This window comes from Spermophilus citellus, assembly GCF_964194105.1.
Source record: "Spermophilus citellus genome assembly, chromosome: 11".
Taxonomy (NCBI): Eukaryota; Metazoa; Chordata; class Mammalia; order Rodentia; family Sciuridae; genus Spermophilus; species Spermophilus citellus.
The window spans coordinates 98,870,423-98,898,232 of NC_138192.1; the positions used below are offsets into that span (position 1 = coordinate 98,870,423).

The window sequence follows — 27,810 nt, forward strand, 5'->3', positions numbered from 1 at the left end:
TTTCTGTTGGATATGAGGGTAGCTATTTCTGCTTGCTTTCAGGTTGCATTTGCATAGAATATCATTTTTCCATCTGTTCACTTTTAGCCTGTGGATGTCTGAGCCAATGAAGTCTGTTTCTTGAAGGCAACATATAGCTAAGTGTTTTTAAAAAATTCAATCTGCCTTTCGCACTTTTAAATTTATTTTTTATTTGTTCTATTTAGTTGTACATGACAGTATAATGTATTTTGACATATTATACATACATGGACTATACCTTCCCATTCTTTTAGTTCACATGATGTGAAGTTAAACTGGCTGTGTATTCATATATGAAGATAGGAAAGTAATGTCTGATTCATTCTACTGTCTTACCTATTCCCATCCTCCTTCCCTTCCCTTCATTCCCCTTTGTCTAACCAAAAGTACCTACCTGTCTGTCTTTTAATTGGAGAACTGAGATAATTTACATTTAGTGTTATTATGGAAGTGTTTATTACTTCCTGCTCTTTTGATTTATGTTTAACACTTGATTCAACCCGAATTCTCATTTGCTTATCTGCTCTTCTAATGAGATTCATTCTTTCTCAAGCTCCCTTGGTTGTTTTTATTTTCTGTCTGTAGGGTTTAATTATCTTCTGAAAAGGTGGGCTTAGTAGTCATGAATTATTTCAGTTTATGCTTATCTTTTTATTTCTACTTCAATTTTGAAGAATAGCTTTGCTGGCAGTTCTTTTTTTGGTACTGGTATTAGTGATTGAACCTAGAGGTGCTTTATGACTAAGCCCTTTTTATTTTTATCCCCAGCCCTTTTTATTTTTTATTTTGAGACAGAGTCTCAATAAGTTGCTTAGGGCCTCACAAAATTGTTGAGGCTGGCCTTGAACTTGCAATCCTCCCAAGTTGCTGGTATTACAGGCATGTGCCACTGTGTCAGGCCAGTTATTTTCTTTCAGGGCTTGAAATATAAAGTTCCAAGCCCTCCTAGTCTTTGAGGTTTCTACTGAGAAAACTGTTTTATTCTGATTGATTTTCATTTGGGTAACCTGGTATTTCTCTCTTATTTTAAAAATTCTTCCTTGTTATGGTGTTTTTGCACTTTAATTATGTCATAATACATTCTTTTCTTGTCTATTTGGGGTTCTGAATACCACCAGTATTTGAATGTCCACATAATTCCAAAAGTTTGGAAAATTTTCTGCTATTATTACACTGAGTAGGTTGTTAATACCATTAGCCTGTATGTTTATTTCTTCTTCAATGCCTATAGTCTTAAATTAGATCTCTTAATTTTGTCTAAGAGTTCTTGGAGAGTCTAACCATTGCTTCTTTTTTTTTTTCCTTTAATACTGTCCAGATGTTCCAGAGTATCTACCTTGTTTCCAAGGTTTGAAATTCTGTCTACTACTTGACCTAATCTACTAGAGACTTTCAACTGAATTTTTATTTAACTTATTATATTTTTCATTTCCAAAATTTCTGATTGGTTCTTTTCCAGAATCTCTATTTCTTTATTAAATATTAAAATGGTCATTCATATCCTGTATCTTCTCCCTTAATTCACACTTAGATCTTCTTTTAACTCACTGATAATTTTAACAAACATTTTATATTTGTTTCCCAGCATATTTTAAAAATTTATACTCCGATAAAATAAAAAATCTTGAAGACACTGACAAATTTCTAGAGACATATAATCTACCCAAATTGAATCAGGAGGACACAGAAAATTTAAACACATCAAACAATGAAATTGAAGATGCCATCAAAAGCCTACCAACAAAGAAAAGCCCAGGACCAGACGGATTCTCAGTGGAGTTTTATCATATCTTCAAAGAAGAACTAACACAAGTCCTCCTCAAATTATTCCATGAAATAGAAAAGAGGTAACCCTTCCAAACTCATTCTGTGAACCTAGTTTCACTCCAATACCAAAACCAAAGGCACATTAAGGAAAGAAAATTTCAGACCAACATTCCTGATGAACATAGATGCAAAAATTATTAATAAAATACTAGAAAATTGCATACAAAACATATTAAAAAGATAGTGTACCATGATTAAGTGGGGTGCAAGGTTGGTTCAACATACAGAAATCAATAAATATAATTCATCACATCAACAGGCTTAAAGACAAGAATCATATGATTTCTCAAAATTCATATTCAAAACATTAGAGAAACTAGGGATATTAGAAACAAACCTCAATGTTGTAAAAGCTATATATGTTAAACTCAAGCTAACATCATTCTAAATGGAGAAAAATTGAAAGCATCTCCTATAAAAACTGGAACAAGATAAAGATGCCCTATTTCACCACTTCTACTCAACATAGTCCTTGAAACTCCAGTCAGAGCAATTAGACAAAAGAAAGATATTAAAGGGATCAAAATAGGAAAATAAGAGCTCAAACTATCCCTATTTGCTGATGATATGATTCTATATTTAGAAAACCCAAAAAAACTCCACCAGAAAACTTCTAAAACTCATAAATGAATTCAGTAAAGCAGCAGGATATAAAATTAACTCCCATAAATCAATTGTGCTCCTATACACCAATGATGAATCAATTGAATAGCCCAAAAATAATACTTGGAAATCAGTCTAACAAAAGAGGTAAAAGACCTCTACAATGAAAACTACAGAACACTAAAGAAAGAAATTGAAGGTAACCTTAGAAGATGTATTAGGATAGGCAGAATTAATACTACCTAATGGCCATACTACCCAAATACTATACAGATTTAATGCAATTCCTATTAAAATTCCAATGACATTGTTCATAGAAATAGAAAAAGCAGTCTTGAAATTAATTTCATTCACTTTGATGTCTGTAAATTCAGTTGTTGGGGGCTTATAACCTTTTGGAGGTATCTCATTGGCTTATGTTTTCTGAGATCCTATATTTGTGTTACCATTGTGATGGAGTCTTCTTCCTCTTTTAATGGTATTTTAATGAGCACCTATCTCTTTAAAGTAAGCCCTGGGCTCAGAGTCTTTCTTACTGTCAACATTTTAACCAGTGCTAAGTTCAACCACCAGAACTGCTTTGAGAGGAGAGAGTAACCACCTACCAGTAAGAGTGGGTAATTTAACAGCAAGCCAAACTTAGTGCTAATCATCTCCACAACTCTACTAATCAATGAGAAAACTGGGTGAAAAAATAATACAGAAAGGCTGAAACATTAAGGATTAATGACAATATACTTAATACTAAATTATATCATTAAGAGGGAAAAAAGAAAAAATGAGGAAAGAAAGAAGGATGAGAAGGGACAGGGATGGAGATGAGAAAGAAGAAAAGTGGTATTGAGAAAAAAATTTAATTGAAAGAATATATAAATTTAGTTGGAACCTTAAAAAAACCAATGAGGGAAGACTCAAGAAAACATTTTAATAAGAGGTGGGTTCACCTCTTATTATCATAGGTGTCAATCCTTTGGGTGAGGGAGCACATGGCAGAGAATAATGGGGCAGACTGGGAGCTCAGATGTAGGGCAGCAGCTGGGGTGGCAGGGCACTGGATAGTAGTCAGAGTGGGAATGTGCCCAGTTGTGGAGTGGCCTCCAGTGGCATGGCTGTGGCCAGTTATAGAAGTCTGCACTACTCTGTAGGTACCACACTCCCTGGCAGAAGTGCTTGGTGAACCCCTGATCTGCAAAGGCACATGTATCACCCTAGACCCTGTACTCCCCTGAAAGTATGGTATATTAGGCCACCTCCTGCAGCCTTCAGCTTGCAGCAATTTTATGTCAGGCTATTTGGCTAGCCCACTTCAAAGTTATTCCCTATGATAGTACTGGCATCTCTAAATGGGATAAAATTGTAGAGATTTAATTGGTCTCTGCCAAATGGTTGCCCACTACAGTGAGAAAAGTGGAGCACTTCACCAACACAAGGTGGCTTTGCAGCTCTTTTCTCAGGTTAACTCAGTCTGATTTCTCTTCTATCACTGTTTCTGAACAAGCTTGTCAGCTTTGCCCTTCCTGTTTCTCTGTTACTCATCTCCCCAGACCTGCCCCGATGGTGCTAGTTCTAAGGTAACAAATTCTTTCCTGTTTTATCTTCCAGTAATCAGAATTTCTGAGTCCCTCCAAGTCTCTGACCTTCCAATATTGTGAATCTGTGCACTCCCTCTGTAGGCTACCTCTTCAATCAGCTGTTCTCACTGCTTTGATTCCAAACTACAGAGGGGTTGAGATCTGTAGCTTACATCATCTCTGCCATCTTGGATCTCTTAAAGGCATTTCTGACTTATCATATTTTCACTTTTAATGGTTTTTTTGGATGTAACCTCATTTTAAATTGAGGAACATCTGTCTATGCTAGTCATCCTTGCCTTGAATGTAGTACCCTATACAAGTATTTTTTTCATAGAGTTGGTATAGTTATACTTTTCTATTTCCTTATTTGTGGCTTTGCTTTATAGTCTTTAATTTTTAAAAACTATTTTTAGTTGTAGATGAACACAATACCTTTATTTCATTTATTTATAGGTGGTGCTGAGGATCAAACCTAGTGCCTTACACATGCCAGGCAAGTGCGTGCCTTACACATGCCAGGCAAGTGCGCCACCACTGAGCTACAACCACAGCCTATTATTGTCTTTAATTTTAACTCTGTATATAATATGACTGTTGAATTAAGTAATGATAACCCTAAGTAATAGAATATTACTCTCTATATTGGTATTCTCTGTATTTGCTTTTTTGTATGTGATTTGATAGAATATAAAGTCTGTGGCTTTGAGTAGATTCTGGCAAACTACTAAATAAGCAGTAAGATTCGTGCTTTCAGATTTATGAAGATCTCTATTTCACTGATTAGATTTGTTGTTTAAAGATAGTTTGGATATCTGAGATTCCTACTTTAGGATGTGTCTAAATTAATATTCACAAAATTATAATCAGAGTTTTTGAGGTTATATATCTTTTAAAAATTTAAATTATGTTTATTTTAAATGATAAATAAAACAAAAATTTTACATATCATTGCTGGTACGATGTGACGTTTTGATACATGTATACATTTTGTAATGTTTAAATCAAGTTAAACAAATCTACCTCATCAAACACATAACATTTCTTTATGGTGAGAACATTCAAAACATTTCCTTCTAGCTTTTTAAAAATACATAGTACATTATTGTTCATTTGTAGTCACCTTAACTGTGCAAAAAGCACATTAGAACTTTTTACTACTATCTTAATGGAACTTTGGTACTCATTGATCAATCTTTCCATTAGAGTTTAAAATGTGACATAAAAATAATAGGATCAAATTCTCATAAAGAATATTTTCACTCTCCTATTTTAAAAGTCATCAAGGTTTTTGGTACCAGGGGAAATTTGTATAGGAAGAAAAGGGTTAATGTTTTAAATGCTCATTAGTATTTTAAATCAGTTTAATATGTTTTAGAAAAAGATTGTTTCCTAATGATATAACAGCATTCACATATTAAGATTTCCATGTTATAATACAAAGGCAATATAAGGAAAAGTGAATAATTTGCCACATAGTAAAACTTGTATAGTAAAGCATTTCTACAAGGTTGTACAGTTCTAGAAAACTACAGAAATGAGTGGGGTATTGTTTTCTTTTGAGGGCTATTAAGTCACTTATGAAAAAATACTGAGTATAAAATGCATAGAACACTTTTATTAAAAAATAAAGAAGTACAAAATCATATAATAGCCTTGTGTTTTTAATTTTGACTTTGAAAATGTATTAAATTTTCCTTTTTCCATTTCCAACAAAAGGTGAATTAGTAATTTTCATGTGACTAAATTGAAGAGTAAGATACATTTCTGTTGCTACCTACTCATAGATCTAAGAAAATTTAAAGTATATACTCCTAAGGTAGAATAATTAAACTTTATTTTATTTATTATTTTTTAATATGGTGCTGAAGATCAAACCCAGTGCCTCACATGTGCTAGGCAAGCGTTCTACCACTGAGTGAATAACCCCAGCCTGAATAATTAAACTTTAAATGAAGAATGTTTAACATTAACATTCTTTGGAAATTTCTCCTATCCTATACCATTCACCACTCCATTCTCTATTTATTTGAGCAGTACAATTTCAATTATTTATGACACCTCTTCTTTCTCTCTCTAGTTCAGAAACTGAAAATAACTGAAACTTATTTAATATGGCATAGCAGTATTGGCTATTTCTAGAGAAGTATATTTAGAAAAAAATGTTAAATTAGAAGAAATATGTTTTAGAAGGTTTTCTAACAATACTAAAAATGAAGTCTCCAAAAATAAGGTTTGTATAAGATTTTGACACGAGGCCAAAATTGGGTTTTGATATTCACAGTACAATAGTAAAGGCAGTGAAAGGATGCAGTAAGTAGTTATGGCAGTGAGTGGTGATTGGCTGAGAGGACACAAGCATGGGGAGGCACTTTAATGTAGACTGTCTTGGTATTGAGTTCAACAAATATGATGGATCAGAAAAGCATGAATTTGAGTGTGAAATAACTTATCTCCATCATTTTATTGCAAAGAATACCCCCCTTTCCTCATCAAGCTACAATACACACAAAATTTACATTCTCCTCTGAACAGTTATCAATCTGTAATTCTTTCCTGGAGATAAAAATCCATTTCTTTAACAAAATGATGCAATAGTTTTACTAAGAAACTGGGTCTTAAGGGAATAGGAAAAATTCCCTGCTACACAGTAGACAGCCAAAATATACTGAATATACATATACATGGATCTAATTAGGCTATCATTGTTTGGCCTGAGTTTGATTTATGAAGCATGGAAACATTTACGAACAGAAAGAGGAAATCACTGATTGTTTTCTTCTCCTCATAAATGTTATGTGTCAATGACACAGTGAAAATCTGAGTATATGAAATATTTAGAAGAGGAAAATTCATAAGCAGAAAGTAGATTAATGGTTGCCAGAGACTGGGGGAGGGGAGAAAAAGGAAAACAGAGTTTCTATTCGGGGTAATAGAAAAAAATTTGGAAATAATGGTGACAATTTGTATAGCACTGTAAATGTAATTAATGCTACTGAATTATATACTTGAAAATGATTAAAATGGTAAATCTTAAGTTATGTACATTTCAACACGATAAATAAAATTTTTTGAGTAGGTATGGTTTATAACCTCTTCACAAATAACAGGAATTACAGTTAATTTAGAATTGTTATTTCCTCCACATGCAAGGAGTTTACCAATTTTGAACTTCTAATCACAAATGTGAAAAAAAAATCCAGTTTCTCCTTTCCAGAAGAGAAATTTGGAAAACCTGAAATGTAACTGAAGAAACACAGAAAAAAGGATCAAAACAAACTTCTTACTTTAATTGGTTCAGGCTGCATCACAGGCGCAGGCATAGCAATGGCACTTGGAGCATAAACCTGGTGATATGTTGCTTGAACTCCATGATCAGAATAAGGCTATTACAAAAGATGGGAGGATGGTAGGAGGGGAAGAGAAAACATATTACTTTAATTTATTAATTAAAAACATTTACTCAGCAATTAACAATGTACTAATAAGCATTTTGTTACACAATTGATAGAAACAGATGAAAAACACACTCCCTAGGTTTATTTAATTCACTTGTTATCTAATCAAGAAATAGATGGTAGTAAAAAATCACCATATGTCCTATGAGACACACACACATATATAATAATACATGGGAGGAAAAAAAAGTACTACTTGATTTTGTTTAAGAAAGTTGGGAAGAGTGCTCAGTGAAAGTTTTCTAGTGAAGTTGATGTTTGATATGAAAGAATTAGGGAAAGAATGAGGGAATTACATATCAAAGGATAGATGAAACTAAGAAAACACCTTATTTGGGCAATCTACCCAGGTGTTTAGTAGGCTGGAAGAAAGATTATATACTAAATGACAGCTGAAAGATGAGTCAATAGAGCAACAGGCCAGGAACAGATCATGTAAAAACAGATTTAGGGCTTGTACAACAGATGGTGGTATCATTCACACAATGAAAACCTTATGTTTATGTAATTGTATGTGAGGGGGTTGCAGAGAAGAAGTTAAGTTTATGACATAATATTTATGGTATTTGTAGGAATTCTAGTACAGATTTACTGTTGATAGAAAGTTAGATGGCTCTAAAGCAGCTCTGTCTAATAGAAATATATGAGCTGCATGTATACTTAAGATTTTTCAGTAGCTATGTTATAAAAGTAATGCTAAACAGATAAAATTAATAATATATTTTATGTAAACCAATAGGCTTAAAGTATCATATCAAAGTATAACCAATATTAAATTGTTCACATTTTTATAATTTTTTCATACTACACCTTCAAAATCTGGTGTACAGTTTACATTTACAGGACATTCTCAATTTGTTCTTGCCATATTTCAAGTGCTCAACTGCCATCTACAGCTACTGGCTATTATATTGGATAGTGAAGTCTAAAACTCAAGGGTGTGGTTAGGGTTTACGATATAAGTATGGATGTTAATAACAGCAGTGAATACATAGAGTGAAAGAATGGAGAACCAACCATGATTATGGGAGCAAAATCAGATTACAAGGGAAAATAAAGGGATGTAAAGGAAGGCCAGAGAGAGCAGTGTCATGGAAACCATGGGTAGAAGGAGTTTCAAGGAGTATGTATAATGTCTCTGAAAGGTCAACTAAGATTAAAAGGAAGGAAGAATATTTGGCAATTAGGAAGTCCTTGAGGAAGACCTTATTCAAAGGCATTTTCAGCAGAAAGTTAAATGAAGCGGGCGGACTTCAGCAAATGTAGAGCAAATCGGTAGTGAAGCAGTAGAAATACTGAATGGTAGAAAAGAATATCGGTATTTGTGGAAGAGAGTGTCACAGGATAATAATTGCCTTTTACAAGATGCTAGGCACTATACAGAGCACTCTGTATGCAACACCTATAATTTTTACATTGATTCTGTAAAATAGATTTTCCTGATGTCCTCATTTTACAAAAAAGGAAATCATGAAGGAAAGACTGTGAAGGTTGTTTCTCAAACCAGTAGATTAAATGAAGCTGTGAATGAATGAAGAGAAAAAGACTTAAAATACAAAGGAAAAAATAAAGGATAATAGATGGGGTGAGATGCTCAAGGAGGAGGAGAATAAAGCTATCTAGAGCATAAGAGGCAGAAATTACCTTGGATTAAGACTGACAGTCACTAAATAAATATATGACACTAAAGATAAGTCAGGAATTGGGTAGATTTGTATGTTGGGGGCTAGAAACTGATTTGGTTTCCATAAATTAGAAATCTAACCATAATAACTCACAAGAAAAGCCATGCACTCCTTAATTTTAGGGATAAAACTATTTAAACAATAAACTACCCTACTCTATTCATTACATTATATATTAGATTATATCTTTACCAGAAACAATATTAAAATAAAAGCATGCAAATATCATTCTGTAAGGAAATACTGCACAAATTACAAGTTATAAGATAAAAATTCCAGTAAATAGTGAATATAAAAATTCTGATGATAAGTTATCTGATATCAGGAATTAAGAATATGGTTTAATGCCAAAAGTAAATATCTAAGATAAAAACATTCTTCACTGCTCTTCCTTGCAAACCAGAAAGCAACAAAAACAACAAAAGACTGATTTTTTAAAAATGCCATCATCAATTAAGAAAATGTCCATGATTCCCAAGCTATAAACAATGTAGAATATACCTGCCAAGTGCTGTACAATTTGACCACTATGAGGGAGGATTCTGAGGCCTTCTCAGACATCAGGAAGGATAAAGATTTCCTTAGAGGTCAGACCTATTCAAAGATTCTTTACAGTCTTGAGTGTAGGGGTGCATTGTATGGTCAGGCCAACGTAGAATCAGGGGGTATCTGTACAGAGATCCAATTTTACACTGTTTAACAGAAGGGGAAATAGAATCAAAGAAATCATGTTCACATCATTTTTGATGTTTACTACCTACCCTTCTAACTGAGGAACACTGCCAAGGTGAAGCAGGGTAAAGGTGAAAAAGAAGTAGCAATTATTATATCCCCATATAGAAAACCTGTGATAAAAGTGGACTTAACTAGGAACCAAAATGATCACCAGCAAAGATGTGGTGAAGAGGAAATTCTTATGTACTGTTGGTAGGATTGTAAATTAGTATAGTCATTTTGAAAAGCAGTATGGAGGTTTCTTAAAGAAATAAAAAATTACCACTTAATTCAACAATCTTATCCCACTTCTGGGAATATATCCAAAGGAAATGAAATAATAATTTGAAGAGCTATCTGAACTTCCATGTTCACTGCAGCATTACTCACAATAACCAAAATATAGAATTAATCTTAATGTACTGTGTATTGATGTATGGATAAAGAAAATGCATTATTATATACATTACAGAATACTATTACACCTTAAAAAATAATATCCTGTCATTTGTAACAACATGGATGAACCTGGAGGGCATTATGGTATGAAATAAGATGGACATAGAAAAATAAATACCACATGATTATATTTAGTATTTGAAAAAATTGAATTCATAGAGGCAGAGAGTAAAATGATGATTGGTAGGGGCTGGAGGATGAGAAGATGTTTGTCAAAGGGTATAGACTTTTAATTAGGATGAAAATATTCTGGAAATATACTTCACAGCATAGTGACTATAGCTAACAATAATGTGTTATACATTTGAAAATTGCTGAGAATAGATCCTAAATGTTCTCACTATAAACAAAGAAACAACAACAAAATACAAAAAGAATAACCATCTAAGGTCATTGATTAACTTGACTGTGGTGATCATAATATATTCGTATGTCAAAACATCCTTAATGTCTATAGTGCAATTTCATTCATCAGTTTTATCTCAGTAAAGCTGGAGAAGAGAAAAAAGCAATCACAAAAATGGAGGATGAGACAAATAAGGAAGTGATTTTAGTAGAAGTGTTGATAATAAACACTGAGATCCAACTGTAGAAGCTATTTCAGAACAAAATTATGTTATAAACCTTAGCAATAGAAAAATAATAAACCAATGCACTCAAACTTGGAGGTTGGTGCTAATTTCTAATCTTTTACAAGTATGATTTAAAACATATCATGTGCAGTTCTTGGCATAGAGACAATGAGACTATTGGTGATGGATCAAGGTTATAATTTAAAGACACTTAAGGTGACATTTATAATTTTTAGTTATAAATTTGATTTATAGTTTTGAAGGCAAATTCTTTTTAGATATTTTCCTCATTTGTTTAATGACTAAATGCTTTTAACTAACAACGTGAGCAACAATACAGACTGAAAGGCAAAAGAGAAAGGCAAAAATTTGGTGTCTCATTACTTTCAAGGAGATTGAGTCAGGGATTAGTTTAGTGGGCAGTTGACTTGGGGAAGGATTCAGGATTAGTTAGTGAAGAAATCTAAGATGAAGCACTGTTAGACATAAAAAGGATAAGAAATATCAATAAATCAAAGAAAACATAAGATGAGCAGTTTTAATGAGGGTCTTAAGTTAAAAAAGAAGAAAATGAAATGTTAAGATGGATTAACAGTAGCAATTACCTTCAGACTAATATAGGGCCAGGAATATAGCTCAGTGGTAGAATGCTTACCTATCATATGTAATGCCCTGTGTTCAATCCTTAGGACAACAACAACAACAACAAAGACTAATATATACCTCTGGAACTGAAGCTTCCATGAGAGACAGTGGAGGAGGAACACATCCACCATCTTGTGCAATTTCCACTGGTTGATAAATAACTTCAGAAGGTTGGAGGTATAAGAATGGAGTAGAAGAGGCAGGAGACTAAAACACAAAACCATATTTTTCATTCGAATATGATTAGTTATTTCTGTTAAACCAAATGCTTACCCAACAGAAAAGAGAAATATATATTTCATATTTTCCTAAAATTCTTTTTCAGAGCTAGCATAGAACTATCTTAGCAAAAGACTAGGAACTCTGGGTTATTATAAATTCCAATTGTGCAGATATCATTAAAGAACATTATCACTGGTAAGTGTTAAAAGTTCTTAGTGCCTCAGAACCTCCTTCACAAATTTAGACACTAATTGTGGATGTATTAACATCATTAAAGTTTGTAGTTATATGGCCTCTGGTATTTAATTTTTTTTAAATTTTATTTTCATACCTTTATTTTATTTATTTACTTATTTATTTTTATATGGTGCTGGGGATGGAACCCAGCACCTTGCACATGCTAGGGGAGCACTCTACTGCTGAGCCACACCCCCAGCTCCCAGGTTACTTTTATTTATTTATTTATTTTATTGGTTGTTCAAAACATTACAAAGCTCTTGACATATCATATTTCATACATTAGATTCAAGTTGGTTATGAACTCCCAATTTTACCCCAAATACAGATTGTAGAATCACATCGGTTACACATCCACATTTTTACATAATGCCCTATTAGTAACTGTTGTATTCTGCTACCTTTCCTATCCTCTACTATCCCTCCTCCCCTCCCCTCCCCTCCCATCTTCTCTCTCTACCCCATCTACTGTAATTCATTTCTCTCCTTGTTTATTTTCCCATTCCCCTCACAACCTCTTATGTGTAATTTTGTATAACAATGAGGGTCTCCCTCCATTACCATGCAATTTCCCTTTTCTCTCCCTTTCCCTCCCACCTAATGTATCTGTTTAATGTCGATCTTTTCTTCCTGCTCTTCCTCCCTGCTCTGTTCTTAGTTGCTCTCATTATATCAAAGAAGACATTTGGTATTTGTTTTTTAGGGATTGGCTAGCTTCACTAAGCATAATCTGCTCTAGTGCCATCCATTTCCCTGCAAATTCCATGATTTTGTCATTTTTTAGTGCTGCATAATACTCCATGGCATATAAATGCCACATTTTTTTTTTATCCATTCATCTATTGAAGGGCATCTAGGTTGGTCCACAGTCTAGCAATTGTGAATTGTGCTGCTATGAACATCGATATGGAACGCTCTTTTAAGGTCTTCAGGGAATAGTCCGAGAAGGGCAATAGCTGGGTCAAATGGTGGTTCCATTCCCAGCTTTCCCAGGAATCTCCATACTGCTTTCCAAATTGGCCGCACCAGTTTGCAGTCTCACCAGCAATGTACAAGTGTACCCTTTTCCCCACATCCTCGCCAGCACTTGTTGTTGACTTCTTAATGGCTGCCAATCTTACTGGAGTGAGATGGTATATTAGGGTGGTTTTGATTTGCATTTCTCTGACTGCTAGAGATGGTGAGCATTTTTTCATGTACTTGTTGATTGATTTATGTTCTCCTCTGAGAAGTGTCTGTTCAGGTCTTTGGCCCATTTGTTGATTGGGTTATTTGTTTTCTTATTGTTTAATTTTTTGAGTTCTTTGTATACTCTGGATATTAGGGCTCTATCTGAAGTGTGAGGAGTAAAAATTTGTTCCCATGATGTAGGCTCCCTATTTACCTCTCTTATTGTTTCTCTTGGTGAGAAAAAACTTTTTAGTTTGAGTAAGTCCCATTTGTTGATTCTTGTTATTAACTCTTGTGCTATGGGTGTCCTATTAAGGAATTTGGAGCCCGACCCCACAATATGTAGAATGGAGCCAACTTTTTCTTCTATCAGATGCAGAGTCTCTGATTTGATATCTAGCTCCTTGATCCACTTTGAGTTAACTTTTGTGCATGGCGAGAGGAGGGGATTCAGTTTCATATTGTTGCATATGGATTTCCAGTTTTCCCAGCACCATTTGTTGAAGATGCTATCCTTCCTCCATTGCATGCTTTTAGCTCCTTTATCAGGCCTCTGGTATTTAAAATGAGAGTATTTACTCTCAGCTTTGTGTCTTGACATAGAAGTGAGAAAAAGTCACCAATATTTTTGGTAGTAAGATGTTTGATATCAAAAGTTAGAAAACAGAATACAGGTAGAACATCTCTGAAGTTCAGTTTCAGAGCATTTTAGATTTGGATTAGGGATGCTCAAATAATAAAGGCTATGCAAATACTCCCCAATCCAAAGCACTCAGACACATTCAGAAAAATGAAACACTTCAGTTCCCAAGCCTTCTGGATGAAGTATACACACAAAAAAAATCTGTACTTATTTAGAGGCATAAGTCAAACTGAAGCAAAATCTGAAGTAAAGGTAGAGAAGTGCTAAATTTTCCAATAACACCAACAGTATAAAAAAGTAATTCTTCATGTTAATGTACCATTCACTTATATGCTTTCACTTATATGATCTTATTTGATCTTCACAAAAATCATGTAAGGAAACTTACCAAGTTGTAGTGTTATTACATCCATTTTAAAAATGAGGAAATGTGAATCTAAATGATCACACTTAACACAAAGAAGAGAAAGGTCTCAAACCCACTTCCCCTGACTTTAATACTCATTTGTTTTTGGCTTTTATTAAGGTACACAATATCAATAATTATAATTGTAAAGATTTTATTCATGGTTGGAAAATAGGTTCCAGGAATTCATTGTCTGTATAAATCTCTATTCATGCAGTCTTCATAAGAATAAAGTAAAATATGGATTTTATTTATTTATTTATTTTGGTACCAGAGATTGAACCCAGGGCCACTTAGGCACTGAGGCACATCTCCAGCCTTTTTTATTTTCTATCCTGAAACAGGGTCTCACTAAGTTACATAGGGCCTCTGTAAGCTGCTGAGGCTAGTTTTGAACCTGCAATCTTTCTGATTCAGCCTCCTGAGCTTCTGGGATTGCAGGCATGTGCCAGCTGTGGCCGGTGAAATTAGACATTGAAACTTTATTAATATTTACCTGAGGAACACCCCACTGCCACTGTCCTGGTAGACACTGTGCTGGGGCCTAAAAAAAACCAATAAACAAAATACCACCCAGGTTATAAACACGGTTTAAAACTGGATAACTCTGTGAAGTTGGCCATCATATGAATAAATCATGAAAATGTTATGCTAACTCAAAATGGGTCAGAGACCTAAATGTAAAAGCTAAAACAATAAAATACTTAGAAATAAAACATGGCTGTAAATCTTTGTAACTCTGAATTAGGCAATTGTTATAAATTTATAACAATAACAAAGCAACAAAGGAAAATAGATAAACTGGACCTTAATCAAAATTAAAAAAAATTTATGCTGCAAATGATGGCTTCATGGAAATGAAAAGACAACCCACGAGATCGGAGAAAATATTTTCATCATGTGTCTGATAATGAAATTATTTAAAGAATATATAAAGAACCTTTAAAACTCAATAATAAAATACAAGTAACCTAAGTTAAAAATGGTTATTCAAATAATATGAATAGAATGTTATTCAAAAAAGATATCATATGACCAATAAACATCTGCAACATCATTGTCTTCAGGAAAATAAAAGTCAAAACCACAATGTGATACTACTTCATTCATACCCACTAAGATGGCTATAATCAAAAAAGGTAGATAGATATACAAGTATTGGCAAGGACATGGAGCTATTAGAGACCTCATAGTCTGTTGATGGGAATATAAAAATGGAACAGTCCTTTTGAAAAACAGTGTGGTCTTAAATAGTTAAACACAAAAATACCATATGAGCCAGCAATTACATTCTAGGTGTAAGACTTATGAGTCATGTAATATGTAATATGACAAGAACTTGCATGAGTATTCATCACAGCATTATTATGAACACCAAAAGTGAAAACAATCCAAATGTCTATTGTCTGATGAATGGAAAATAAAGTGTGGTATAATCATACAATGGGATTTTATTGCAAAATGTACTGATACATGCCATCATATGAATAAATCATGAAAATGTTTTTTAATATTTTTATTAGTTATTGGACCTTTATTGATTTATCTTTATGTGGTGCTGAGAATCGAACCCAGGGTCTCACACATGCTAGACAAGCGCTCTACTGCTGAGCCACAGCCACAGCCACAGCCACAGCCACATGAAAATGTTATGCTAAGTGAATGAAGTCATATTACATATTACATGACCATAATAGGCAAGCTTATAGAGCAAGATATTATTAGTTGCTTAGAATGAAGTGGGAGAAAAAAGAGGTTAAGTTTTTCTTTTTTGGGGGAAGTGTATGTGATTAAGATATTCTAAAATTAATTATGGTATAATTCATTAAAAGTCATTTTAAGTGGGTGGATGTTTAGTATGTGAATTATATCTAAATAAAGCTGTTAATTAAAAAAGGTCAACTTATTTTAAGGTACTTAATGAAAGATGACAATATAAAGGACTTTTTTTTCTTAAGATAGTCATACTATTTCTTAATAATAAATGTTTTATTCTTATTTATTTCTTTTTTGTGGTTCCAGGGATCAAACCCAGAACATTGTGTATGCTAGGTAAGCAGTCTACCACTGAGTTACATCTCTAGCCCATTATTCCTTTTAAATAAAGCTATTTTTTCTTTAAGATATATATATATCCCCATAGATCTACCTTCTAAACCAAAATCACTGTAAATTCAGTGCTGAGTACTTCAACTGCTAAGGGATGATACCACTATATTATACTAAAGACCAGGATAATATGAAGTTTATGAAGTTTTAAGAAAAACCTTGAAATGTAATGATTCATGGATTTGTTAAATAAATAACAGTTTAACTATAAAGTGAAAAATAATATGAAGGAGGTAAATGCTGATTAAACTGTGAATTACTTGCTTTGATTAATAGAAACTGGTGAAATCATCTATCTTAGAATTTATAAAAAAGCAAAGGAATATTCCTATCAAAGTGGCATTTTTGAGGGTAGAATTTGCTAAATATACAAATGGAAAGTGTATGAAGTGAAATTATTTCTTATATTGAAAACTCTTATGATTTATAAATTGGTAGATACACTCTTTTCCTGAGTCTATCTAGGTAACCTAACCTTTAATTTTATAATTTGTATCAGTGTATATAAAATATAATTTTATAATTGTATAATTTGTATAATTGTACCAGAATTAGGATTAAAAGTATCATAGAGGATTTTAATTGTAAGGTGATATCTACCTGGTAGTGATATGTAGGTTGCTGATAAACTGGCTGAGCTACCATCACAGGAGAACTAGATATAGAACGTGACTGTAAGAAGAAAAATTGAAAAATCATTTTAGGAAAAATTCTTTAAAATAGCTCATAATAAAATTTATCTTAAATTGTTACCTAAACCCAACCAACTTTTGGTTTATAATTCAAAGTATTTTTTTAATCTCTTATTGATATTACCAATTCTACTTAAGTCTATTTATTAAAATCATCACAGTATTCCTACTTCCATTTGTTTCATTTCCATAGTAATTAATGATAAAACCACTTAGAAGATGCTTTTAGTCTGAAATGTATCACCTTCAAAGATTATGAAAATACAGTTCTATAGGAATATTCAGGGAAATATGACATCTGGATTTAGGGTGACACCTCCTACAGTTTTTAAATTCTTTTTTTTAAGTTGCAAATGGACTCATACCTTTATTTTATTTATTTATTTTTATGTGGTGCTGGGAATTGAACCCAGTGCCTCACATGTGCTAGGCAAGCGCTCTGCCACTGAGCCACAACCCCAGCCCAGGCACTCCCTATTTTTATTGTGGAAATCAGCAGTAGTTTATGTTTACATAACATTTAGAACTAAATTAATGATCCTATCTGATTTTTCCACTACTTACAAATAATAAACATTCTATTCCCTTATTACATATAAATTATAAATTTATAAGGCAAATAAATTATTTACTGAATCATTTGTCAAACTGTTATTTTAAAAAAGTTGACATTTAAATGAGTTAACCATCTAGTGAACTTGTGATGTGTTTATGTCTGAAGAAAGTACAAGTAATACTTGATTAGTAATAATAATAGTGATAAGTAATTTCTTCTGGGACTTACTCTAACACCATATCACTAATAAAATAGGCAAGTTGTATTTCAAGACAGGTAAAATTAGCTCTAATGGTAGTAATAAAATTTAATCTCAAACATAGGCTCCAACTTCATATTGTTTTGTATTAATGTTCACCCCCATAAAAAACTGAAGTATCAGTTTTGTACAATTCACAGATTCTAATGTTAATAAAATTGCACCGTGGAATAATATTAGAAAATAGCAATGTAATTTACTATTTAGAAGGTACAAGAAAAAATCATAATCTCAGCAGATACAGAAAAAGCATTTTGAAAAATTCATTGTCTTTTTATGATAAAAACTCTTAGCAGACAAAATAGAGAATAACTTGCATAACTGATTTAGGGCAATAATTATGAGTCATAAGTAATTTTGCCTTTTAGGGAACATCTGGCAATGTTGGGAGACATTTTTGGTTGTCATAACTATGGGCAGGCTAGAGACAATTTTAAACATTCTACAACCACAGGACAATAATTTTCTACAAGAAATCATCTGGCCCAAATGGCAATAATGCCAACCAAGGTTATGAAACTCTGGTTAACTGTATTTTCCAAAGGCCTACAAAGTGAGAGGGGGTGGGTGGGAGGAGGGAGTCGGAGAGGGGAGGTGGGTGGGAGGGAGGGAAACAGATGAATGGTGAATTACCAAACTTGTTCCTTTTTTCAAGAACAAAGTTATGATGTAATCACATCAATACTGTAGCAGAGATCCTGTCAGTGTAATAACGCAAAGGGAAAAAGCCTCAATAAATAAAATAACAGAAAGAAATAGAAGTATACTGAATCATAAACAATTGTCTAAATGAGAGTTTGGCAGAGTTACTGATACAATATCAATACTGAAATATCAAAAGCATTACTATACATCAACAATAACCTACTAGGAAATGTGATTTAAAAAAATAGCACTCATAAAAAGCAATAAGAATAATAGTGTACTAAAAATAAATTCAAAAAAGATGAGTCAAAATTTTTCATGGAGCTAAAAGAAGACCTAAATAAATAGAGAAATATATCTTGCTTATGAATGGGAATATTCAAAATTACAAAAAACCTAAATGTCTCAAATTAATTTACATGTTGAATGTAATTCTACAGAATGCCAACAATGGTTTTTCACAGAACTAAACAAGTTAAACTATAAAATTTATCCTTAAAAAGGCATTTAAGGACAGACAAAAGATTCCTGAAGAACTAAGTGAGAGGATTTGTCCCATCAATTTTCAAGACTTAAGATAGTGACATAATAATTAAAACAGAATTGGGCTGGGTATGGTGGTGCATGCCTGTAATCCCAGTGGCTTGGGAGGCTGAGGCAGGGGGATCACAAGTTCAAAGCCAGCCTCTGCAATTTAGTGAGACTCTGTTGCTAAATACAATATAAAAAGGGCTAGGGATGTAGTTAAGCATCCCTGGGTTCAATCCTTGGTGCCAAAAAACAAAAACAAAAAAATTAAAGTTGAATAGGGTAAACAAATATACCAATGGAACAGAATAAGAGAGCCTAGAAAGATATCTGCACACAGAAATTGGCAGAAGACTCACTGCAAAACAGGGAAAGGTTGGACTAGTCAATACCTAAACCAGAGATTTAAGATCTAGGTGAAAATATAGGAGATTATCTAGCTTCTTGTTCTAAATGATTTCTTTTAGAAATAAGATACTAAAAGTTGAAACCATAAAGAAAAACATTTAATACATGTCAATATTGAAAGAAAGATAAAAATGATAAATATTTTATAAGAAAACATAAACAATATTAATGGACAAGCCACACATTGGAAGGAGATACTTACAATCTACACCTACATATAATTAACTCAAGAAAAAGACAACAAATTACCTCAATAGAAAAATGGACAAAGAATAGGGTATAGACAAGGAAACTGGAACAACCACTAAGTGTATGAAATGTTTAATTTTACCAATAATTAGGCAAATGGAAAGTAAAATCAAATATTACATAAAAATACTGACAAAAATGTAAAAATCTGGTAATTTTAAGTATTAGTACATTATGGGGAAATTGGAGCCCTCATGAACTGTTGTCTAGAGAGTAAACTGATAAAACTTTTTCAAGCTGTTTGTCAACATTTAGCAAAGATATATATACACTTCATGAATGTAAAATTTTAATTCTACACATATATTCTAGTCCAGACCAAGTTATATTATGGAAGCATGAAAATTTTCCATTGGTACATGAGCATGAATACCAATTTTCAGATCCCAAACTTCATATAGTTTCAGATCCTAAACTCCTTCTTGAGTTGATCTGCCTGTGTAAATGTGTCTGTAAACTCTGGGTTCTTCTTTTCAAAACTCCCCTTTCACCATCATCTTTTTCCTTCCCCAAAGACAGGCACACTTCTCAGTCATTCTAGATTTTGCTATGCTTTCTTATGGAATATAAATAGTATTGGGATCAAACAAATACACAATTAAAAAGGCAATGCCCTGAGAAAAATAAGAAAGCAAAGCAAAAAGGTGGCATAAGAAATACCAAAGGGGTGATGGCATCTTATTTCATCCAGGGAACTAACTTAAATTTTTAACTCTCCATCACAGGGGCTACATATTAACTCATTTATTTGAGTTTTCCTCATTTGACTAGTTTTATTCTGAATTGTAGAGTGCATATTTTAAATTATTAAAATAAACTAAATATATGGGTACAAAGTTTTTTTGGGGGGGAGGGGTACAGGAGTATCAGGGTTTGAACTCAGGAACACTTGACCACTGAGTCATATCCCCAGCCCTATTTTGTATTTTATTTAGAGACAGGGTCTTACAGAGTTGCTTAGCATCTCACTTTGAATTCATTATCCTCCTGCCTCAGCTTCCCAAGCCACTGGGATTACAAGCATGAGCCTCAGTGCCCGGCTCTGTGTACAAAGTTCTGATAGAAAAGAATTTAAGGCAAATATACAATATACCTAATTTATTTAAACTTAAGTTCTTAAAAATGAGTGAGGATTTTCACAATATTTCAAAAAAATTTTAGAGATTTAAGAAAAACCTTAGAAAAACTACTGCCATAGAAAAACTTGTATAACACATACAAGATCTGAATTTAGTCTTTTTTTTAAATTTACTCACTTTAGTTATACATGTCAATACGATGTATTTTGGTAGATTACTGGATGTAGTCTTGATAACAGAAAAAAATTAAAGTGTCTGACTAAAGGAATATAAAAATTGTAGTATAATCATATAATGGGATATCATAAAATATTAAAATAATTAGATATACAGGAATTAACATGATATAATTAAAAAAGATCTACATATTTTAATCTCAAAACGCTGTATTGAGTAGAAAAAGATTATTTACATAGTGTTTAAGAAACAGCCCGAACAATATTATATATTGCTTAAGAATATACATTTGAAGTAAAAATATAAAATGAATGGGAAAGATATTCTGAGGAGAAAAAGAGGGTAAAGGAATGGGGATAAGGAGACTACCTGAATTTATCATACTTTATTATTTCCCTCTTTAAAATGAACTTAAATAAATATGGCAAAATGTTAATATTAACACTGTTAAAATACTAAATTTGAGTGGTAGGGAAGTAGGTGTTATGTGACTTGTATTTGTTTAAAATATTTTAGAAATAAAACAATATTTTAAAACATTTGATAGTAAGAGAGAGAAACTCTTCTAAAATGAAATTACTTACAGGCCAAGGTGCTGGGACAGAAGTTACCTCTGGAGTATGAAAATACGCAACACCATTATGGTAAGTGTAAGGATATCCAGTTGAAGTTGTTAGATACATTGTTCCAGCAGCTGGCATTACACTAGAACCTAAAGCAAAGGTTAAATAATAATAATTGAAATGTTCAATATAACTTTTAAACATGTAATTTCTGAATAGTTTGGAAAAATATTTATCTTAACACGCCACATAGCTACAATAAGATAACACAAGTATTTTTTTTAATTCCATTTGAAACATGTATTTTCAAATTTATTAATTTGTAGCTTTTATTAGCTTAAGGCAATTAAAGGAGTCAAGGTTAGTAAATATTAAAAATCCACCAATTCAGACTGTAGTGAAACATGGAGCTTAAGAATTTACATTATCATCAGCTAAGTCATTATTTTTACAAACATATAATTTAGTTACTTGAAGACTTCAGGTACCATAGTAAAGTTTCTAAGATCTTAGCTAGACCTTCTATTTGTAAAAGTTCAAAGATGGTGGAGGCAGTAAAGTTGGAGAAGTATACTTTGCTGAAGATGTTTTATTCCATCCTATTTAATTCTTTGGGTTTAGAGCAAGCATTCACTTATGTTGCGACTCTCTTTTATCTCCATTTTCCCTTTGTTACAATTAACTGCTGTTGCAAAAGTTGACCAGAAACTTCTTTGGCTAATGTGGGGTCCTTATCTCTTTTTCCAGGCCAGGTGGTATAAAGAAAATAAAAATCAAATTACACACACACACACACACACACACATATACACACACAATTTTGTCATGGAGGAGACTTTAAAAAGTTACATAAGCCAATTTAAGATTACTGGCCCAGCAAGGTTATGTAAATTACTGTAATTAGCAATGCTTCTTCCACTATATTAGTGCTTCTCAAAATTTAACATTAGAATCACCTACATAGTTTATTAAAATACAAATTTCACAACAAATCCCACTATTATGTGTAATTATAATGCAACAATAAACATTAAAATAAATAAAAAAATAAAAATATAAATGCATATAATTATATTGTACATTTTGTAACAAAAAAAGCAAACAAATACAAATTCCAGGGATTTTGATTTAGTTAGATAGGGCCTAAGAATTTGCATTTTGAACAGTTCTCAAGTGAATTGATATTGTTTGCAAACCACTTCAAGTAGTACTAGACTACCATTTTAAGTAGCACTACCATTTCTTAGCTTTTATATTTTCACTGCATTGGATCTAGTATTTTAGTGTTTTAGCGTTTTTTAATCATGTTCTTTTGAGAATCTGATGAAAGCCATGGACCTTTTTCTCAGAAATATGTATAGTCAAACAAAAGTTTACACACAATTCAGGAGGTTCATGGATTCCCCCCAAAGATCATCAATGAATCATGGTTTATCTGTTAAAGAGAGAAATACATAAATAAATTTTTAGTGCATACTATCAAAGGGCATTGAACTAAGACCTGATGATACAGAAAAATTAAAAACTGGCCATGGCATCATCTCTATCTCCAGAGAAGTTAGGGAAGATAGTCATTGGCTAATTACACAATTAATTAAATGTTTGATAAATGTATGAAAAAGTGATATAGGGTATAATGCTAGGCCATATGGGGCACTATGCAGGACATTAATATTATTTTAAATAATTATATAATTAATAAAATATGTAATATCATTGTTATAGCAAATGTATTATATGTAATATAAAGTAATTAGTTCATATAATTAATTAATTAACCTCTCCATATATATGGAACATTTGTGAGAAAACTATTGCTGAGCTGGCTTTGAAGAAGGAATGGATGAATGGTATTGGCAAAGGAAATAGCATTTCAGTGTTTGGGAAGCAAAGTGTGGTTTCTGAAACTGAGAAGGTCAGATGGCTGAAGCACAAAATGAAAAGAGAAGAACAGCTCAAAACAAGCTGAAATGAGATGATAAAGTATGAACTTCTAAAAGATCACTAGGGCTGCCTTGTGAATGATGAAATGGAATGTAGCAAGATTATATTCATAGGGACCAGCAAGGCTTTCCCGGTAATCAAGGAAAACAAAGTAGATAGCTGAGACTAGGGTGTTAGTAACAAAGATGGAAAGAAGTAATGGATTTGAGAAAAAATTAAGAATATCTTGTATTTTGCAAATGTATTTTTAATACCCATTTTTCTTTGTAGAAAGATAAAAATAGCTTTAAGGTCAAACAGTCCTAGATTTGAAGGCTAATACTACCACCATGTGGTTAAGTTAACCTCATACTTTATAGGTTTGAATATAGTTATGTTATGGCAGGAGGTAAGAAAAGGCATAGGGTGAATATAGTGATGTTCCTATAGAATCAGTGTTAATCAAACAGTTATTTTAAGGAAATATTTTTATATAAAATATGATATTATGAACAGAATGCAAATTATGCATGAAGTAAGTTTTATATAAACCATGAGATTTAAAGAAAAGTTGTAAGCCGCACATGGTAGCACACTCCTGTAATCCCAGTGGCTCAGCAAGCTGAGAGGAAGATGGCAAGTTCAAAGTCAGCCTCAGCAATGACGAGGCACTAAGCAACTCAGGGAGATCCTTTCTCTAAATAAAGTATAAAACAGGGCTGGGGATGTGGCTCAGTAGTTGAGTGCCTCTGAATTCAATCCCAGGTATCCTCCTCACCCCCCCAAAAAAAAACAATAAAGAAAACTTGTAATTTCAGTATACTGTATTGGGTTAAGACCCACAATTGGCCAAGACTAATTTTGCCTTAGGAGTATTTCAGAGGAAATGTTTTTAAAACAATGACTTCCCTAAGAGTGAGTTCTCTATTTCTAGAAATAGACCTTATAATATCTCAAAGATTGTTGTGAAGATTTAAGGAGATCAACGAAAACCCATAATACTGACCCTCATACTGAATAGTTCTGAAAAAAAAACTTTTCATGTATTTGAAAACATTAAACATAGTACTGATTTATTTTCTATTTTAGCAACTGGTGGATCATAAATATGAACATTACTAATTAGTACTTACTGCTGGTGATAATGGGATAAAGAAATGTTATTATATATTACAATTTAACTCTTGTAACTAACAATAATTTGAAAATATCAGCTTCCTGCCATGTTTACTGCATTCCATTTTGAAGTGAGCTACATTAACAAACACTAAGTCAAAATTAAAATTAATTCTGTTAACTCATAAGTAAAAGAACAACTCAAATGAGCAAAAACATCAACTTGTTAAGAGAGATATAATAACTACCTAAACATTCCAGCAGAAACTAGGAAAAAGCTAGGGAAAAATAAGAAAAAGTTAGGTAATTTTATGTTTTCTCTTTAATATCTCAATAAATGTTAAAGGCAAGAAGTTAATTAACAAGTTAATTAATGAGAAAAAAGTTGAAAGCATTATAGAAATTTGAGGAAAACACACATAAGTTAATTCCTAAAGTTTTAGTGATTATTCACACTTATAGTTTTGACACTTGTGGTTGGGTTACAGTACATACCATGCAGTGGTTTCTGCTATTCTATATTTTCACTTTCAGTATTTTTGCTGATGAATTTTAAATTACTTTTCCAACTTGAAAATTTTATAATTAGTAATTCTAAATTACCAAATCACAAATCAATAGATTGACTATTTTAAATATTTTCATCATAAAAGATCTTTTCTTTAAAGATGTACCTATACAGAATATAAGTAAGCAACATTATTTATGTGTATTTTTCCTTAGTCTCCCAAAACTAACATATATTAACCCATTAAGTCTTAAGTTTTCATTCTGTGAATCTTTCAATGAAATTGACAAAAGTGCATTAAAATAGGTTGGAAATAATAATCTAGTTTATATATATTATTATATTAATTCATGTTAAAATTATATTTTTATTATTATAATTATATTGTATATCACATTTTATTCATCTATACTATATTTAAGTTTTTATAGGTGTTCTACATCTAGGATGATGAGATAAAACAGGTTCATTTGGGGCAAGATATATTTATGTGACCTCCAACTTTGCTAAAACAACTTTATTAGATGAAAGAAACATGAGGTTTTAAGAAGAGTCTATAAATATTTCAGAAAGGACTATTAAAAAATATTGAAAAATACATTAGTTCTCAATACATACGAGGGATCCCTACTTGTTGTTTTCTTATTGCTGGTCCAATATTCAGTTTCTTATCTTTATAATTAAGTTTTTCAGCCTAAAATAAAGAAAAAAACAAACAACTTTATTATTCTGGTATTGCTATTTCTAACACCAACAAAGAAAAACTAATGAGAAACAATTTTAAAAAATCAGACTATTTTTGAAAGCAGCAGGGCATAGTAGAAAGGGCAGCTTTTGGAATCAAATAATCTGGGTCTCAATTTTGGTTCCAATATTCCGACTGTAACTTCTTATTTGTAACATAGTCAATCCTCATTATGCATTGCTTCTATATTCATGAATTTGCCTATTTACCAAAATCTATTTGTAACCTCAAATGAATACTTGTTGTGATTTCAAGGTTATTAGTAAACATGTGCTGAATGGTGAAAAATTTGAGTAGCCTGACATATGAGTTCCCAGTGGAGGTCAAACAACGCAATGTTATTTCTTCTTTTCAGTTTTCATAATGTAAAAAAGTATCTTTTTTTCATATTCTAATTAGTGCTGCATTTTTTTTTTACATTTTTTGTTAGTGATTGCGTTATTTAAAATGATCTCCAAGTATAGTGCTATGCTAAAGTGCTGGCTTATGGTCCTAAGCACAAGTTTCTGTTATATGCTTTATAGAGAAAATATGGATTATATGTGCTTAATTCAGGCATGAATGATAGTGCTGGTGGCCGTAAATTCAATGTTAATGAATCAATAGTATATTAAATAGGGTGTATTTAAATAAAAACATAACAAAACAAGGTTATGTACTGACTGATTGATGACAATATTGTAATCAGAGGTTCTTGGGAACCTTATATTGTATTTCCCCTAGGAACAGCAACAGTTCAGTATTCACTAATTTAGTATTCAGGGCAACTTTATAGAATAAACTACGATGAATAACAAGATTCAACTGTTTATTATTTTGATAATATATAATTAAAACTCTTACTTTTTCTAAAGAAATTAAACATTACATTTGCCATAATTCAAAATTATTACACTGAACTACAGGGTACAAGCTTTTCTATGAATGATCTTACTTTGTATAAAGTTTTTCATAAAGAAAAATAATCTCTTTAGTAAAAGGCGAAAGATTTATACGATCTGAAGAGAAACCAGAGTATTCCCTGAGGACCTTAAAAGAGCGTACTACAGGGATACTGCCATATCGATGTTCATAGCAGCACAATTCACAATTGCTAGACTGTGGAACCAACCCAGATGCCCTTCAATAGATGAATGGATAAAAAAAATGTGGCATTTATACACCATGGAGTATTATGCAGCACTAAAAAATGACAAAATCATGGAATTTGCAGGGAAATGGATGGCACTAGAGCAGATTATGCTTAGTGAAGCTAGCCAATCCCTAAAAAACAAATACCAAATGTCTTCTTTGATATAATGATTTCAACTAAGAACAGAGCAGGGAGGAAGAGCAGGAAGAAAAGATTAACATTGAACAGAGACATGAGGTGAGAGGGAAAGGGAGAGAAAAGGGAAATTGCATGGAAATGGAGGGAGACCCTCATTGTTATACAAAATTACATATAAGAGGTTGTGAGGGGAATGGGAAAATAAACAAGGAGAGAAATGAATTACAGTAGATGGGGTAGAGAGAGAAGATGGGAGGGAAGGGGAGGGAGGATAATAGAGGATAGGAAAGGTAGCAGAATACAACAGTTACTAATAGGGCATTATGTAAAAATGTGGATGTGTAACCGATGTGATTCTGCAATCTGTATTTGGGGTAAAAATGGGAGTTCATAACCAACTTGAATCTAATGTATGAAATATGATATGTCAAGAGCTTTGTAATGTTTTGAACAACCAATAAAAAAAGAAAAAAAAAGAAAAATAATCTCAGATACTTTTGCTCTGTATTTGTGGTGATTTTTAGGAATCAAGATCTTATTATCACTTCACAAAAGATACATCTCCAAGTTATTAGTTCAGGTAAACAGATGAAAAGAATTTTACTACAGCCTCATAATCACAGTCATGTAATGATTTGGAAATTGTCCTTCTGCAGCATTTCTTGGAGATCAATGGCAGTCTTACAAGGCACATACTTTTTTTTTTTTAAAGCAGTTCATTACTGTAGTTGTACTTTATTATTAAATACC

General features: G+C 32.3%; 1 protein-coding gene across 7 annotated transcripts in view; it reads right to left on the bottom strand.

The window, feature by feature from the left end:
- BOLL (boule homolog, RNA binding protein) overlaps positions 1-27,810 on the bottom strand; it is a 65,485-nt gene that overhangs the window by 27,269 nt on the left and 10,406 nt on the right. For 4 of the 7 annotated variants that reach the window (XR_014018037.1, XR_014018038.1, XM_081261566.1 and 1 more), the window contains 6 exons: positions 25,664-25,739; positions 21,520-21,647; positions 16,943-17,014; positions 14,730-14,777; positions 11,634-11,762; positions 7,310-7,408 (listed from right to left, as the gene is read on the bottom strand). Coding sequence is in view for 3 of the 7 variants with exons in the window: in XM_081261566.1 (XP_081117692.1) it covers positions 7,310-7,408; positions 11,634-11,762; positions 14,730-14,777; positions 16,943-17,014; positions 21,520-21,647; positions 25,664-25,739 (552 nt within the window). In the remaining 4 variants the exon portion in view is untranslated. Of the gene's footprint in view, positions 1-7,309; positions 7,409-9,666; positions 9,858-11,633; positions 11,763-14,729; positions 14,778-16,942; positions 17,015-21,519; positions 21,648-25,663; positions 25,740-27,810 lie in introns of those variants that run through there. The other 3 variants (XR_014018039.1, XM_081261565.1, XR_014018036.1) reach the window with 3 other exon arrangements.